The sequence below is a fragment of the Galeopterus variegatus genome, unplaced genomic scaffold (genome assembly GCF_000696425.1).
Source record: "Galeopterus variegatus unplaced genomic scaffold, G_variegatus-3.0.2 Scaffold1099, whole genome shotgun sequence".
In the NCBI taxonomy this organism is placed as follows: Eukaryota; Metazoa; Chordata; class Mammalia; order Dermoptera; family Cynocephalidae; genus Galeopterus; species Galeopterus variegatus.
Window position 1 is genome coordinate 337,336 of NW_007727210.1, and position 18,911 is coordinate 356,246.

The 18,911-nt window shown below is 38.0% G+C and overlaps 1 protein-coding gene across 1 annotated transcript in view; it reads right to left on the minus strand.

Annotated features, from left to right (window-relative positions):
* Positions 1-18,911, minus strand: part of CSMD1 (CUB and Sushi multiple domains 1) — a gene marked incomplete at its 5' end in the record, with an annotated part of 372,382 nt that overhangs the window by 294,464 nt on the left and 59,007 nt on the right. Inside the window, 3 exons of the mRNA XM_008574770.1 lie at positions 1,827-2,014; positions 5,739-5,877; positions 12,169-12,360. Of these exons, the coding sequence (XP_008572992.1) occupies positions 1,827-2,014; positions 5,739-5,877; positions 12,169-12,360 (519 nt within the window). The remainder of the gene's footprint in view (positions 1-1,826; positions 2,015-5,738; positions 5,878-12,168; positions 12,361-18,911) is intronic.

Below are 18,911 nucleotides of genomic sequence, written 5' to 3' on the forward strand. Positions count from 1 at the left end.
GGCGGGAGCGCCGCCGCGCTTCCCAAGCGGCGCACTTATCCAGTGCGCCACCGGACCGGCCCATAATTTAGATTTCTGATGGCAGGTTTTCCTCCAAATGAACTGAATCTAATCTTTTGGTTCTATTTACCTAGTTGTCAGCTCAGGATATTTGGTGATAAATCACTGGTATTTTTTTTTTTTTTGCTTACGATTTGTCATGTTTTCTAATTAGATGACTTCATAACATGGTGAGTTTTGCTGTTCTTGTCTGTTCCACTTAGGAATACCTTCCAGTGTTCCCACATTGGAGGACGAATGGATTGGATCTGCCAGGTCCCTTGGACAGCTGCACAGCGTGATTGCCCTATTGCTCCTTCAGTTCCTTCCTGCCTAAGAACCGGTTCTGCCACCTACTTCAAAGACCGCAAAAGAGCTTGCTCTTTTCCAGATACAAGAGCATCATTACTGTTATCTTTCCCGTGATTTTTTTTCACAGACTCCACTGGAGAACTTGTAAAACATTAAGATCTATAGCCCCCATTTAGATGGATATACTAGTTACTAAAGAACCCAAGTAAAAAGGCAGTTCTTCCTACACATTACTTGTGCGGCATGTTACACTTCACTCATTCCCTCTGCTGTTGATTCACTGACCTCAGAACGCCTGGAAGAAAAGCAGGTGTCACGCAGGCAATGATCAATGTACAGTCTTACAGTCAGACGAAGGTTTTTTTGTTTAGTTATTTGTTTGCTTTGTTCTGTTTTCTGTTGTTTGGGGCTATCATAAAACAGGTGCTGTCATGTGAAGTGGATTTTAGTGAGTTCTTGTTTGTTCAGAAACTGTCTGATGGTATGACAAATGCCTAAAACTAATGTTTTCAGTAATTCATGAAAAGGGCAGATCCTATCCAAGAGGCACAAGATACTCCTTTGATTGCTGAATTTTATAATTTTTTAATGTATATTTTAATAAAGATTCATAACATTGTAGATGTTTATGTTTTGTGGGAAATTAAGATTGTCTACTTAAAGCCATTTAAAGGAATACAAATTCATGAAGGAGGTAAGATAAATGAAATGTATCCTATATATTCCTTTATAATTTTCCTTACAAACTGAACTCATAAGTTTAAATAAATACAACTATTTCCATTAATTTTTTAATGAAACACTCATTACTGTGAATTGATATTTTGTTGTCACCTTTTAAAATTCTTTGTAATATACTTTATATTTTCTTTGTTCACATGAGAAATAATTTGAAAAAAATCTGTTTATTTTTATGAACCCAGTAGCAAGATGCTTACGTTAGGGCAGGTTTTGTTCGTGGGTTCTTCAGTTTATTTTCCCTGGATGTTAATGGCATGGAATGGTGGATATGAAATCAAGTGTGAACCCCTGATCCAATGGCCAAAGAAGAAAGCTCTGACGAGGACCACAGCTCCTCATAAAACCAACATCCAGGGGTGACAGACACAGGGAAAGTGCAACAGGTATTTTCACAATGAAAAATATTGAGATAAAACTAAGCTATTTTCATGCACTTAAATTTAGTCATTCTGAAGAAACAAATTAGAAGACATTAAAGCACATCTTAAAATAATTATTAAATGTCATCAAATTATCCATTGCCCAAACCATAATTTATTTTTAAATGGACATAAATTTGGGAGAGAAGTTCCCTTTTTTTCTTTTTAGCTAAGATAGAAATGTGTCTCTAGAATTTCTTCTCCACTGGATAGATAGGACTTTCTTCCTCAAACAGATGAGATACATGTCAGCATTTTATGTATTAAATAGATATACAAGACTTCATTAAAAAAAAAAAAAATGTATCACAGTACCTTTAAATTCAATAGCAAAGCCTGATAAGCCCACGGAGGCATCGCTCCGAAATGCCAGAAAAAGACGATTTCCACTACTCTCTATTCTTTCTGGGGCTTGAGAGCCCTGAAAACTTCCAATTAGAGGGCTGTTGGAATCCTCCCCTTCATAGATGTGAAGAAAATCATAGCTCGGCTCCATATTGAAACTTAAAAGGAAAGAATAATGATTATGTTATTTACCTAATACATATTTTCTTTATCTTCCACAGTATTAAGCCTTTGAGGGCACAAAGTGATTTTATTTGCTTTTATGTAATAATTTTAATGATTAGGAAATCAAAAAGTTAAATGTAATAATAATCAAAATGTTAAAATAGCAATAAATATAAAAATATCAATTGTAATAAATACTATTAGTATTTTGCAAAATGACCATCACATTCAACACAATTTTTAAGATAGCTAATTAAAATGAATCAGAATAAGATAGGTATAATATGTCTTCCCTATACACATAAATTTGCTAATGAAATGTATTTTGAAAGAATTCAGCTCAAAAGTGATGAATACCCACTGATAGAATATTTTATATGTATATTTTTAGTTTTAAAAATGTGTATTCTTGGTATCACTGGCTATTCTTAAATTTTTTAAAAAATTATCTTTGTTTTAACTTTAAAAAACATAATTGCCTCCCGTTCCTTAGATAAGTCAGCCAATATTACTGGTGCCTCAAATGGTACACAGCGTAAACTTTCTCACATCAAGTTTCACCACCACTCACTGTTCTAATTTTCTCTCTCTCTTCCTCCCACTCTCTCCAGTTCTCTCTTTGTCTCTTTCTCTCTCCTCTTTTATTAATGTTCAGTCAATCCCCAAAGCGTCTAATGGTTTAAACCCAAAGCTCTCAAAGGGTATACTATCTTTGTGATGGGAAGCCTGGGATTTTATCTGAGACATGAAGGCTGACACAGTCTCTGAGCTTTAAAAATATACATACTCTCAAGCGAAAGATAGAATGCCTAAGATCTTGAAGTGATCAGAATGAATTAATAAATTAGAAGGAGGTATTAAAGTCACCCTTGATGGCCAGATTCTCCTTTTTTTCTCACCTCTGTATCAGAGTCTTTTTATGTCTTTGACAAGAACTCAGTTTATACAGTTCCTACTCTTTCCTTTCCATCAGCAGAAATTTTGGGTAACCAAGACGGCAAGGGTCAAGGGTTTTTTTGTAATTGCCCAAATATGCTGTGGTTGAATTGCTCTAGCTCTTCTGGAGATTCAAATGATAAAATATGAACAGAACGTTCCTCCACAGGTCACCCACTGTACTTGAAAGATACAGCAAAACAGGACGACCAGAGAGGGCCGAGCATCAGCACTGCAGCCACCCTGCCTCACTCACTCCCACGTGAGGTCCCAAATCCCTTTACTGAAGGAAGTTGTGTCAGGTTTCTTCATCTGTTTATTTGACAAGTTCACTGATGCCAGAAATGAAGAAGGAGAAAAAGATCGGAGTTGCTAGGTAGAGGGGGTAACAGGAATTTTATGAACCATGTGGAATTTCATTGGAATAATAATTTTATTTGGAGTACTTTGCAAGGATGTTATTAGAATCTGGTCACACTGTATCCCCAATATTTGACATAGGTAACTATTATTATAGATTATTCATTGAACACTAAAAATACAATCACACACACACACACACAAACATACATTTCATTTGATCTCTCTTTTAGGATGTACCATAATTCATGCATAGGAGTGAAATTTACGATTAATTATGATTTCATTTGTTAAGTCATGCCTTATTTCTACCTCTGCTACCTGCATATTTCTACAAGACCAAAGTCTGAACAACTTTTGAACCAAATTTAATTTAATGTGCAAGCATCAGCCCCACAGTCTATAGGGGATGATAAAACATCTCTCCTCCAAAACCCCAAGTACCAGAATGAGCCTTCAAATCTATAATTCCTTGTGTTTATTGTCAGTAATGCAAGACTCCCATTGTCGGGTTAGGGCTAGGTCTGGAGCTTACAAACCCCTCAAGCCTGTTGTTCAGACTGGGTCACAAACCCTTCACACACAGGTCTAGGAGCTAGGTAACTGGTAAAAAGGTCCTTGGAGCCATAGGTTCGAGGGCATGGCTGCGCAAGGCAGATGCCTGAGGCAGTAAATGCCAGCCAAGCAGTGGTGCTGCGTATGCACACTAACTCCACCCACACACAACTCATTTACAAAGAATGTGCTGCACCACCCCCAACCCAACCTAAGGCGAGGGAGCCTGATTAAGTTATTCTACTGTCCCAACACCCATCCTCCCCTCAAAGGCACCCCTGAATTTCTCTGTACTATTTAACAGTGCACCACGGGCGGCCCTAGTCGGCACCAGCCTCCTGTCTGGGTTGTTGAATATCCTTGTCTCAGTCCATGATTCTGGCTTCGTTCTCCCCACCACAGAGATCTAGCTGTTAAGGTCCCTGGATAATTTCCACCTGAGCACATGCAAATTCCAGATCAGAGAAGAAGTCACAGGTATGTAAAATTTCTGAGATATTGAGCCACCTAACGAATCATAGAATCTAAGAGTTGAAAGAGACTTAAAGATTCTCTATTCCAACCTGTTCTAGAGAAGTATGTAAAATACAGTGAAAAAATTTCTCACATAAAACTGCCTCGTATATTATCAAATGAGTTACAATTTAGGAACCTTGGTAATTGTTGCTGTGATACAATGGAAGGTAGGAAACTCCTACTAATACAGCTCTGTGTTCAGCAACAGGCTTTTAATTGTTATTTTCTTTTAATCGCCTGGAACCGGGGGTGACTCCTGGTGTTAAGGAGGCAATACTAGAATTTAGTATTAACAAAACCCACAAAGATATCAAAAATATATAGATATCACCAAACATTCGCTGGTTTTGTTTAATGGCTAAATGACATAAAAAAGTATTTATCATTTGATAAATTTACAGCAACTTTTCTAAGTTCAGAAAATGATGACTTATCAACATACTTAAGACTCCGAATCATCAATACTTAAACTACACTGACTCGGATCTCATCAGGAGGAGAAAGTGAAGGAAGGTAATAACAGACAGGTCTTGAATACAGACATAAAGACCTCTAGGAAAGGAAATGTTTCCACTGACAGGTAAGTAAATATAAGTAGACTATGTTTCCCTGGACAGCTAAGAGAGAAATAGGATAGTCTACAGATCCATTTACCTTTAAAAATATCTCTTTCATTTAGTTCAAAAATCAAAGTATGAAGTTGGAAAAAATCTTGGGATTCAATAAAATGTAACTATCACATACAGATATTGATAATATGATAGTATTATAAAAGAACCATACTATTTGAACTTTTATCATCTAGTTTAGCTGGCACAAGTAAACATTTATAAGATTAATGACTAATAATTCAGACTTTGCCGCAACCAAACTTTGGGGAGCTTTTGTTTTCAAAGCTCTAGTAAGTTTTGACCACAGTAATGATAATAGCAGTGCTACCCCTGGGAATGTTCAGATAGGATGTGCTACGGAAATGAATTAGCTGTCATGCATTTAGAGAAATAGGAGACATTGATGAGAAATTATAACCAAGAATATCTGTATCATGTTTTTTATTACTTTTCTGGGATATTCTGTAAATTAAGCCTTCTTATATGAAACACATTGTGAGCAAGATAAACAGTATTTAAAAGTAATTCATGTGTGACTTAGCACAAGTAGAATGCTCCAGAGAAAAATAACATGTCTCCATTTGTGTCATTTTGCAGCCTGATATAGTATGTATTAGTCACTAAGTCTAGTGCTTTCTAAGATATAAAATTGGTGACACTCTGAGGTGATAAATGAGATAATATTTGGGTATGGCATTTAAAATCCCACTAAAAAGAAGTATGCAGTGAGAGGTGGTACCTTTTGAATATCAAGGCGATGACAAAGTCCGGGTTCACTTTGATTGTCCAGTCACACTCTTTCCCAGGAGGATAAGGCTGGGGGTAGTTGGGTGATAAAATAACACCCGCTGGGCCAGTCAGATTCCCACCACATGCAGCTGTCACATAACGAAAGTCACAGAGGAAAAGTTAGGACAGAGAAGAATGCCAGTCAATTCTTCAAAATAAAAGGGCTCGTTCACCAGCATTTCCTCCATCAAAGAGCCTGTGTGCTGGGTTATCAATTAACCAGACAAAATTTTACACTCAGGAAGTCTGTACATTTTTCATGTAATAGTTAATAAATTTTATGTAATGCCCCACCCCACTTTTTTGGGAGGGTGTTCAAACTTCTGACATATTAAGGTTTTGCCTATAGTTTAAAATTTTATCCAATTGAAATGTTACCCAACTGAAATTGAAATTTTACCCAACTGAACAAACTGCTTAATCCCCACACCCCCAAACTTGCACACACGTGCTCACACACACACACACACAAACTTGGATAGAAAAAAAATCCCCATGAACATCATTGTGTGGTCATGTTAATTCTTTTGCCATTTTCCGTGCTTTACAAGGTCACTGCTTATTGATTCCAGAATGCATGCTTCATGTGGCACAATGACTGCATTCTGTTCACCATTTTACCCCTAATGTCTAACACGGGTCCTTGATCATAATAAGTATTCAGGAAATATTTGCTGAGTAAATGAATACTTGACATTTCATATTTCTCACAGTCCTCTGATATACGCAGGGCTTGGACTATCGTCCCCACATTTCAAACTAGCAAAATGAGCACCAGAAGTTTAAGTGACATCTGAGAGTACATCATCAGTGAGGGACTGAGCTAGAATGCTACCTTCTAAAAATATTATTTGATCACAATGCTTTATTTATTATTAGAAAGAAGCACTTTATATGATAATAATATATTTAGTTATCAATTTTGAATTGAATGTTTGCATTTATACTAGGAAGGTAGTAATTATGCTGCTCAATGTTGGTAAGAGGCAAGACAATTTTTGTTCTTGAATCTGAAGATATTTAGGATTATTTGATTTATTAGATAAGATTTCTCTTCAATTTCCATCACATGGAAGGTGCAAAACACCACAGAATCCATAAGTACACACGTTAGATACATACATGAATACTCTGGGTTTAAAGGTTCTTTATGACAAATTCTGTGCTTTGTCACCAAGTTTTTTTAAAACAGCAATCCAGTTAAATCATAGCTTTCTCCCTAAGCTATGCATTTTATTTCACAACATTGAGTATATACGCATTTAGAAAAATAAATAAGTAGAGAAAATATGTCCTAATTGGTGATCTTTTTCTTCACAGAATAAAAGACTTTTTGAAAATAAGATGAAAGATGAAGGTACATGCTTCAGAGTTTTCAGTGATGAATGTGTCTTTACTCATTTAACATTTCTGACAACATAATTTTCCATAGGAAGAAACAACTAATACCAGTACTTCTTGTTATAATCTCACTGTCTGATCAAAGGCAAACTCTGAGTAGTACCGTAAGATATATTTACAATAAATTCTAACAGATATATACTCTATAGGAATGTGGTATAATTTCTCCCCCCCCACACACACACAAAATAGTAAAACGTTTTTTGCCCTAGTATGCAATTTCACTTAAAAAATCTATGTAAAACAATGGTCTAATCAGCTTTCACAGGACAGTACTTTCTGGAATCAAGCAGCATAGACCAATTAGGGAGCTGTGCAAATGTAGAGAAAGCAGGTACCTAAAGGTCTAGAGGATTCTGCTCCACACAGGTTTTGTAAGATGAAAAATGACAGATTCAGGACAGTGGCTTCAGGGTGCTACCAGCAGGAAGAGTTCAAGGATATGATTCAAATATTGATTCAAAAGAAACCAAGGGAAAATCTTGTCTCATTCCTGCAGATCCCAAGAGACACTTTCAAATGAGGCTTTTAAAAGCTTAAAGTGGAATTAAGTAGCACTGTCTTGCCTAGTTTGTTGTCTCTGCTTGTCTGGTATTCTTCATTTAGCTTTCTTCAGTTTTAATGAGATAGCTTGCAAAATATTTTAGATAGAATTAGAATTGAGCACAAAATGCAATTCAGAGTTTCTAGGAAATTCTCCAAAAGGAATGGACACAGATATAAAATCCACATATTTCTACCATCTCCCTTTATGCTAAGGGTTTGGGGCAGCACTCTCTAATGCGACACGTCAATACGTCTGCATCAAAACATATGAAAGTTCACACCATTAAGTGACTTCAATAGTCTCTAAACAGCCACATGTTAGGTCAGGGCAGGCTGTTGACACCAAATGAGTTTCTGCAAACTTAGGATGAATTTTCGCTTTTCGGAGCTCTTCAGAATTTGGACTTGGGGGAAAAGCGACTGCAGGCTATATAAGAAATGGAAACCGTGGAGACTTTTGAGGGATGCTTTACTCAAAATTAGAAAGTAGTTAGTGTCCTCTGGTCTAGAGAAATAGTCTTTTAAGACCTGGCTAAAAAAACCAAAAGGAGGAGCCTCTATAGCAGAAGTCCTTTGGGAAGTGAAGAAACAAAGCCGTCCGAGCAAACCCTAACAGCAAAGGACACGCTGCTGAAGACAGGTGTCGCACACGACAGGCGAAAGGTTAACAGATTTTATAAAAGACAAAGAGAGAGCAGCTAGTGAGCGTGAAACATACTGTTTAGTAAAAATTATAGGAGCCCACTGTTTTGGACTGAGCTCCTGCACTAGACCCCAGCAGACCAGACTAGAGTTGGAAATGGAGCCACTCCTGTTAAAAGTTCCAGGTCACTGAACTCAAACTAAGCTGTGGTCTGACCTTGTGAGGAATCAGGAGAGAGGAGTGGCAGCCAGTTTCCCAGACAGCCAGTCTTCAATAGGCACGATAAAGACGTGACAATGACCGTCCCTCTACTTTAATCCTGGCACAAAACAGATAGCCTGAAGTAACCTGAGGTTAAACAATCAGTCATTTTTCTATTGTTCTGTCTCCCTATCCCCACCTTACAAGGAAAGTAACTGGAAGTGACCAATGTGCTTCTTTTTCTTTTTTTCCGCTTTCTTCAGCCCCTTTCTGTCTGTAGAGGCAACTTCTTTCACTCAGCTCGTGGGAACACTTACTGTGTTTTATAAAAATTAAGTATTGCCCAATTCTAGAATCACAATAGCGATTTGAGATCCTTAGACTAAATTTGTTGTGATTTTGTCCTTTGATAATACACTAATCATAAAGGGAAAAAAGTTAGCTGGCTAATCAAGAAAGAATAGATTCAAATGGCCAATAAGAAAAGTGGTTAACCTCATTATTAATATTAAATGTGAGTTAAACAACCAGGAATCATCACTTTCCACCCATATTAAATTATGAGACTAAGAACTACCATATGGCATGTTTTTTTTTTTTTTTTTTTTTTTTTTTCTGAGTCTGGGAAAAAAACATACATGGCAATGGAAACTGGTGAAACTGTTTTGAAAGAGTTTTTAAAAATATTTTAAAAGTCCTAGAAATACCTAAGTTTGCAGAAATGTATTATTCATCAATAATCAGAGATGTGCTTTGCAACAGGGGTATTCATTGCAGCTAACTTCCTAATAGGGAAAAGGTTGAAACAGCTTAACTGTAGAATAATAAGGACTAGTGAAATCAGTATTAGTAGATCTAAGACAAGCTAAGGGTGGTCTGTGAACCAATCTGACTCCACTCTCCCTGCGGAGGACACTTTGTTACTTTCCTGCTACTCAGTCATGAGACCCCAGGGTATGAGATTACCCCACAGCCCTGATAAAAGTAACCAAAAGAGACCTGCTGTGTATAACCGCCCTAATAAAATAAACTGAGATAAGAAGGGAACAGTTATTCACTGAGTTGCAAAATCCCTTCCCCAAGGCTTGTTCTTTATTTAAAACTTATCATTATCTACCCATTTTTTCTTTCCCTGTAAGCATAAAAACTAAATTACAGGCTAACCTAGAGACCCCTTTGGGAGTTGCATGCAGCATGCTCCTGGAACTGACCCCCCCCCCCCAACCACGTGAAGATATCACAAATCATCAAGACAAGATGCTGGTGTCAATTGAGGGGCTGCTTGCCTTTAAAAAACCTTCCCCAGCTTCTCTCCGAGAGACAGCTTTGCTATTGTCTCTCTTAAGCATTAGTCTGTCTCTTCTTAATAAAGCGGTGCTTGCCTTAAATTCTGCTGGGTGCTTTGTTCATTTCCATGACATTGTGACCCAAGAGCTTAATTTGATAACATATCCAGACAAAGAGACACCAGATATCTATATGGTATCTACATAGTTGGTGCTATAGTTGTAAGAATAGCTGCCTTCCAAAAAGACACTGTGCAGTCATTAAGAACTAGTAGAAAATACATAATAACACAAAAGATACTCACCATGTTCTGGTAAGTAAAAAATGCAATTTACAGAATCATCTTTCAGGACACTGTCATTTAAAAATAGATTATATATATAGAAGATAATTATGAAGTTTATTTATGAACATTTATGTTAATAGTAATTGCCTCCACATAAGATGACAGCTTTTTTCTTCTCTTTTTGCTTTATTATAGCTGCAATAAATGTGTATTACCTTCTAACAAGAAAAAAAGAATAAAAAAAAGATAAAAAGTGTCTCAAATCTTCAGAAAATAATTTATGTGAGCTGTAATACATGATCAGCTGATGCCCTAAAGAGCAAATTTCTAACAGAAGACATAACCTCATTCTGAAAAAAAAAAAAAAAAAAAATTTACAAGGTCACAAAAAGAGGGTAATGTTCACTAATTCACAAATATGTTTTCCATTTTTCTCTTAATTAATTAATATCTATTTGGGTAGGCAGGTCTCTGCCAAAATAATTGATTACTCAGTTGCCCGTGATTTCACCTTGCCTCGGTTCAAGACCGAGGGAGCATTATCTATTTTCTTTGCTGAGGATTGGAGTATCTAGGTGCTGATCAAAATTAGATAACTAAGAGATGACCTAACAAAAGACGATATATTAGTTGGGCAGATAGTCAAATTTTACAATTACATGTTTACATTAATGTAAAGTGAAAAATTACCTTTAAGAGATTAACTAACAGTTGTATTGCTTTTTAATGCACTCTTCCATGAGCTTAAAACCATGCAAAAAGAGGCCTTGCCTAATCAAAAAATAGGCCAATGGTTTAAAATGATTGTTGCATTTATAGCTAATTACTCAACTTTAAAAAAGAAACACGCAGAAAACTTACAAGTCTCCTGATGACTCAGCTTGAAATAAAATGCATGACTATGCTCGCAAAAGTTATGAAATGTAAATGCAGCACAAAACATTAAATAAACATGGATACTCTGGCAAGGTTGGGAATGCTAATAAGCAGAGCTATCACATCTCATCTATCTTCAGAATATTATAATGCGTACTTTGTAATAAGTAGGAAGCTGTGTGTCAAAGCTCTACAAGACCACTGAGAACTTCTCTACTGCTGTGTATATGACAATAAAAATCATTTTAAACCACAAAATTCCCTGAAGGTTACCCTATGCAAAATGGCCCATTAACTATATGCATGCCGTTTTATTATCACTTCCTCTCCTCACAGATTAATTAAATTTTACTTTTTCAAACAGATAATAAAAAAAAGTACTAAGCTGTGATAACTCGTTAAAATAATAAAACTTAGTAGAGTTTCTTTTTAAAATTAAGATAAAATACTGTAAATAGATATTTTATGGTAAAATATTTAATTGATGAGATATTCTACATATAACTACTACTTTACATAAAAATATCTATTGCCCTATAATCCTATTTGTGATAGATCATCCTAAGTGGCTCTTCAAAGTCTACAAAACCATTTGTTATCCTTTTAATAAGGTCGAACTATAAAATTTTAATGAATTCCAGAAACAAGTTTCTCTTTTTATCTTCATTTGACATAAGCAGTATAATTTCTAGTTTTCAGGATTCTATTTAAAATGTACCCATATTATAGAATAAAACATCTAAAAAGAGAAAGTACTTTTAAGTGTAAAGGTCTTGTTTAAGGGCATGTTTCTATATTAAAAATTAGGATAGCAACAGCAGAGTTATGAATTTTGAGCCACCCAGAATTTTAAATGACAGTAATTTGATTGGTCCATATTTATACAAGATTTGTTAAGGATAGGAAATGTTAGATAAATGTCAATGACTGTAGATTAAGTAAACTACTTCCTTTATTTCACCTAATAAAATAAATTTTAAAGGTTCACCATAAAATTTCAGTATAGTCTCAGGGAGCCAGAGGACATTCAAGAAACTCTTGAGAAACATTTCTGAAGATATAATACATTTACAAAGGCATGTTAATAATAACACACATTCATTTTTAAATGAAAAATTTCTATTGTCTGTTGCTTGATACCTATGCATGTAGGAGGGTCTGGTTGCCAAAAGAACCGGTTATTCAGTTGCACACAGGTGATTTTGGCTTGTCCTTGGAGCTGATATCCAGGGTCACATTGGAATGTGATGGTGTCCCCAGCCTCACGGCTGTCTCCATAGCGAGTGCCATTTTGAGGCATCCCTGGATCATTGCAGGTGGATGCAATTGATGCTACAAAGAAGAAAACAATACCAGTCAAATGACTAGAAACATGTTTTCCACACTCATGTGGCTGTAGGTCTTGCAGGTTGAAGTACTCTTTATTGGCACAATGAATCATTTGTCTACATATAAATACATGAAAATAATTTCTTATCCCAGGGATACATTCAATAACATACATCTTGATTATGATTACATTGAACGAATTCTAGCAAAATCTTGAAAATGCAACTGAATATGGAATACATCAAGGAGTTTTATGTCATGCTTAGTACACACACACACACACACACACACACACACACACACACACACTCCTCTCTAATTTTCTCTTTAACATTTTAATAAAAACACATATTGCAAGTTAAATGATTTAATTAAAGTACCAATCTAAAGGAACCTTGAATAAAATGAAAAAGGAAGAAATCCCTTAAGGTATGTGCCTTCAAAGGTGACCAGATAACCTTTGTTGGCATTTGATGGAGTTTGGATGTGTTGTCCCCTTCAAAACTCATGTGGAAATTGGGTCCCCAGTGTGGCAGTATTGGAAACTGAGTCATGGGGGCAGATCCCTCATGAATGGATTAACGCTTTCCCTGGGGGAGGGGGGATTAATGAGTGAGTTCCTGCTCTATTAGTTCCCACGAGAGCTGGTTGTTTAATAGATCCTGGTACCTCCTCTCTCTCTTGCTTCCTCTTGCCATGTGATCTGCTTGTACCCGCCGGCTGCCTGCCACTTTCCACCATGAGTAGAAGCAGCCTGAAGCCCGTGCCAGATGTAGCTGTCCCAGAATCGTAAGCCAAATAAACCTCTGTTCTTTATAAATTACCCAGTCTCAGGTATTTCTGTTACAGCAACATGAAATGGACTAACACAATATTCTAATGGGACAGGCCAGAAGAGAGGATTGGTAAGTTTTAACCAGGACATCACAGGTCCCATAGGTGCTATTGTCTTGGCAAAATTATTAATAGCCCCCCTTTAGCTTTCAAAAAGAGTTCCCATTTGGACAATAAGTTATATGGCCACCCTAATCTTAACAAAGGCTCTAAGAATTGTATCCCTGCCTTTTAGGCAAAAAAAGCCCCAAAAGATAGCAGGAATTTCAAATCAGTTGAGCAGAGCTGGCGTCTGCAAAACAGGCTGGTAAGAGAGCTTTCAGGGGATTCTGGAGCTTTATCATGCTAGGCTCTGGCCATCATATGTAAAAGGTATTATAACTGATGCACCTAAAATCACGTCACATAGGCAGCTACCAGCCCTGCCTGAGTCCAATGAGCGAAGACTCTCTCAAGCCCAGATCTAGTACTGGAGTACTAAATCCCACCATCACACTGAAATGTAATGGCTGAGGAAACAGTGGTTATTCTCTCTAGTTTCTATGCTTCTGAGCATTATGCATTATACTAAAAATCAGAAAGATACACCTGAAGATCCAAAGCTTACAAATCTTTTTTCCCCCCATTTTCATCTTCAATTAGAACAATGAACTCACCCTTCCTCTCCACTGCTTATGAGACTATGATGGAACACTTACTTTCCTCTGTGAAGTGCTCCAGTGCATAGAATGCCATATTGTATGAGAAAGAAAAAAGGGACATTGCTCCATATAGATGTCATCATCTTGTCCATCTTAATATTTTCAGATTTAAAGTAATGAGGTTTCTAATTTGTAAATTCTAGAACAGTTACACACACACACACACACACACACACACAGAGCTAGATCAAATTCATTTAAATAAAAAGAAGATACAAAAAAATGTACAAGACCTGCTCTGTACTATTGAGGGATTTTTAACCTGGTAGGGGAGGCAATAAAAAAACAAGAGAAGATAGGAGGAAAGAATGTGTGAAACTGTGCAGGTCAAAGGATCAAAGCCCTCACAGAAAGTGTCACATCAAGGGTCTCACAGTTAGTCAGACCTGCTTCAAATCCCTGCTCTGCTCATTACTGCACAATTAAAACGTAATGATCACTTAAGCTCACTGATCTTCAGTTAACTAATCAGGAAAAATGAAACTCATACCTAACTCATTAAGTCTGCTGTGAGGATGAAATGAGGTAACTTAAGAACTTGTCTTTCTCCCTGCTGCTTTCTAAGCTAATTGATGGCAAAATCTGTCTTAATTATTCACTACTTTTCCCTAACTGGTTTTTATTATATATTGAAATATATACATATCTTTATCTATAACACAATAAGAACAATAAAATGAACCCAATAATAACAGTGAAATGAACTACTCCTATTAACAAATATAAGCAGGACAACAATATGATCCATACATATCAATGTGTACCTTCCCCATCTCACCTGCTCCCTCCAGTCCGGATGAAATCACTATCCTAAATTTCATACTTACCATTCTCTTGCTTTTCTTCATAGTTACCATAAATATATGCATCCCAATAGTAGCCACCCAGGTAGACTTTCTTTTGCATGCTTTTGAATTTACATAAATGGAATCTTACATTGTAAGTTCTTCTGTGACTTTTTTTGCTAGTATCATGTTTCTGAGAGTCATTTACATTTAGGGGTGATGTCTGGTCTATTCATTGTCCTTGGTGTATGGCTTTCTACTGCATGAATGTATGACAATGTATCCATTCTCCTGTTGATGGGCTCTTCGGTCATTTTTCCCTTAACAGAGAACGATGCTATGGAAATTCTTGTACTCGTTGCTGTATCAATCCTATGTGTCAGGATTATCATTTTCAAACATCATGTAATTAGACTGGGGGTTTTTTTTAGTTCAGTCTAAGAATCTTTTCTCTTAACTGGGTAGTTTAGTCTCTTATTCATAGAACTTTCTACTCTATTTGAATTAATCTCAACCATTATAGTGTGTGCTGTCTATGCATCCTCTGTATTTTTCTACCTTTTTTGCCTACTTTTGTACTGATCAATTTTTATTTTAGTAGATTCCCTAGAAATTTTAGTAAGTACTTAGTTATAATATTCTTAACTTCCTCTCGAAAAACTTAGAACATTTTAATTTTATAGCTCCCTTCTTAACTAGATGCAATTGCAGTCAAGAATTTTGGTTATATTGTCATAATTAGTTTTTGTAAACCTTATAAATAAATATCTTTATTATTGTTTTATGTACAATTGATTGTTAATTGTATTTTTGTACATATTTACCAATTTGTTTGGTTACTATTCTTTTTTTCTTTTTTTTTTTTTTTTTTTTTCTTTTTCATTTCAGACCATTCATCTGGCCTGATTTTTCTACTTTCTAAAGATTTTTTTTTTTTTTTTTGGTTTTTTTGGGTTTTTTTTTTTTGCAAATTACCTTTAGTAAGAATATGTGATGGTTTGGACTATTTTCAGATATACTTGGCCATTTACATAGTGTATTGTTTCCTAGTTATAATTTTATTCTCTATTTTTTTACTTTCTTACAGTCTGAATCTAATAATAATTTCAATATTTTATCTAAGCTTAGATGTCTGTGATTTTTTTTTCTGAGTTTGCACTTCGGTTCCTTGGAACTTTACCTGTGGTAATTCTTTGTAGTCTGCTTTGAAGGTACATCCATCCAGAGGGGATATACATTTGACTTTATAATGTGCCTGGAACACATTATATTATTTATATTGATTTTATGTTTTATTTTATTTATTTGATTTGATTTGATTTATTTTATTTTATATTTTATTTCATATTTTATATTTTATATAATTTATACTGATTTTATAATGTGCCTTCAGCTTCTTTAATATAAATTCTCAGCTTAACGCATTTTGGATGACACACATGCTGTGAATTCACCTGTAAATTAGTCTGAAACCTCCTTGTGGTTGTGAGTTATATATCTATGTCTAGGTCTATGTCTACAGCTATAGCTATATCTGTATCTGTAACTGTTCTCTCTGATACTGAGAGTAGCATTCCCTTCAGAGTTCTATCTGTATATGAGGGTCTCCTATTATGTGTCCAACATCAGAAAGACTTTAGAATTTCCATCCTATTCCTTTGAAAGTCCCTATACCCTGAGTCATGGGACATTCAAAGTGAAAGTTCAATGTCATGAGGACAGACATTGTAAGGATACTGTGGGCACTCAAGTGGAGGGGGACGGGGAAAAGCATTCCCTAGCAACATGGCGCCCTTCAGGGTTCTTCTCCGCCGTAAACAAGCCCACCAGTACCAACACCCAAGCCCACCCGCGCCAAACCTCAGCCAGTCACAGGTCAAGGCTCACCTCCTGCCCAGCCCCATCCAATCAGCTACTACCCCGTCCACCCCCTGTCAAAACCCAGAACACAGCTCCCTATAAATATACACGCAGTCCTTGAATTAAGTGGAACTTCTCTGGCGAACTGTCAGCTCGGGTCCTGTCATCTTATCAGCTCGGGTCTGTGCGCCCTTTCATTGGTGCTGAAACACAGGAGGAGTTCACCCTGCACCAGGGGACTCCTTCCTCGGACTTCCTCGGACCCCTCCGTGACACCCCCGGGACTGATGGTCTGCCCTCATCCATTTTCTCCGGCTCTGACATCCTTCACCCACCACCGGCTCATCGGTTAGGTAAGCCCCTTTTTCCTTTTGTCAGGCTTGTAGAGTATTTAAACCTTCACCCTAATCACATTCCCCCGGCCCCAGCATTGACACGTTCCCGGTCCCGGAGGCTGAACCTCTCATTCCTCTCTCTCTCTCTCTCTCACACTCCTTTTAACCTTCCTCCTACTGGGTCCAGGACCCCCGCCATCCGTCAAAACCCTAGCGCGCTAGGTCCCTCCGGCTTCTGGCATTTTTGCCTCTGGGAAGTGAGGGTCTAGGTGATGACCTACACCCCCTTCCTTCCTGGGTTCATCCTTGAACCCATCTCCTGGGAACTGCATGACTCATTGGGGATGCCCTCTGAGTTCCATCATTCTCATCTGGCCAGAGGGCTCATTCTAATCCTCCTTTTAAACCTTCTCTCTCTCTCTAATCCTCTTCAGAATGGGAGCTTCTGCCTCCTCCCTCTGGGGTGATTCGCCCTTACAGTGTCTCTTAAACAACCTCACTACCCTATCCCTCAAGCCTGACATTAAACCCAAACTCCTCACTAAATTTTTCACACAAGATTGGCCTTATTATCCCTTAGATAACCAAAATAAGTGGCCCCCTGAGGGCACACTCGATCCCGACATTCTCCGGGATCTTTTAACTACTGCCAGTGCCTGAAAAAGTGGAAAGAGATTCCATATGTGGAGGCTTTCCGCCTGCTTGCCCCAAATCCCTCTCTCTGTCTCACCTGCTCTCCTTCCCAGGTTCTCCTTGCTTCCAAACCCCCTTCATTCTCACCACCTCCACTACCCCCCACTTCTGATAATTTTGACCCTGCGGACAAACCCCCTCTGCACAGGTCTCCTCCTCCTGTAACTCCCTCTGCTCCCCAACCCTCTCAGTTAACTCCGCTCCATCTGTCTCCTGCACCCGGCCGGCCAGCTGGTAAACAGCCCTGGTCTCCGGGGCAACTGCCATGGGGTGAGGGGCCACCTAGTCAGCCTGTTCACCCTCCTGCTTCCTCCTCCCCTGTTTCTTCTAGCCCCACCTTGCCACTATCTTGTTCCCTACCGACTACCATTTCACCTGCCCTGGTGCCTTCCTTAAGCCCCCCTGTAACTTGTTCCCGAGGACTCCTCCCCTCCTCCACCATGGCTCCTCTCCGTGAGGTGGCTGGAGCTGAGGGGGTTGTTAGGGCACACGTTACCTTTTCATTAGCCGATCTCGCCCAGCTGGAAAAGAGATTAGGGTCCTTCACCACCGACCCCTCTACTTACATTAAAAAAAAAAATTCCAATGGGTCCTTCAGGCATATAGTCTCACACATCATGACATACTTTTTGGCTCAATCCTACCCTGACATTAAGGCTAAGCTAAAAAAACTGGAACAGGGCCCTGTTACTCCACAGACTGAAATTTTATCAGTGGCCTTCAAAGTCTTTCATAATAGGGAGGGGGAACAAGAACTGGAAAAGGAATGGTGCAAACAAAAGGCTGATCTGGCCAACCTCCAAATGCTGGCCAAAATGATTATTCAGCCTTCTAAGCACCCTTCCAGGCCCTCTGCCTCCAAAACTCCCCCCGGCACTTGCTTCAAGTGTGACAAAGAAGGTCATTAGTCAAAGAACTGCCCATCACCCAGAAAGCCCACCAAGCCGTGTCCTAAGTGCCATGAAATGGGACATTGGGGCTCCGACTGTCCACTCACCCAAAGGGGAGACTGGCCTAATGGTCCCCAGCCATTCCGGACACCTCAAACACCTCTGGTGGGACTGGCTGAAGAGAAAAAAGACTGACAGGGCCCTGGGTCCTTCCCGACCATGACCATCACAAAAAGCAAGCCCAAGGTAACTATTGTGGTGGATGGCCAACCCGTCTCCTTCCTCCTAGACACAGGAGCCACTTTCTAGGTCTTAAAGGAGTTTCAAGGCCCAACCACACTTAACATTTCTCCTATAGTCAGGGTAGAGAAAAAAAAAAAAAAAAAAAAAAAACAAAAAACATATATACCCCCATAGAATGCCTCCACTAACTTGCCACATTAAAGGCATTTCATC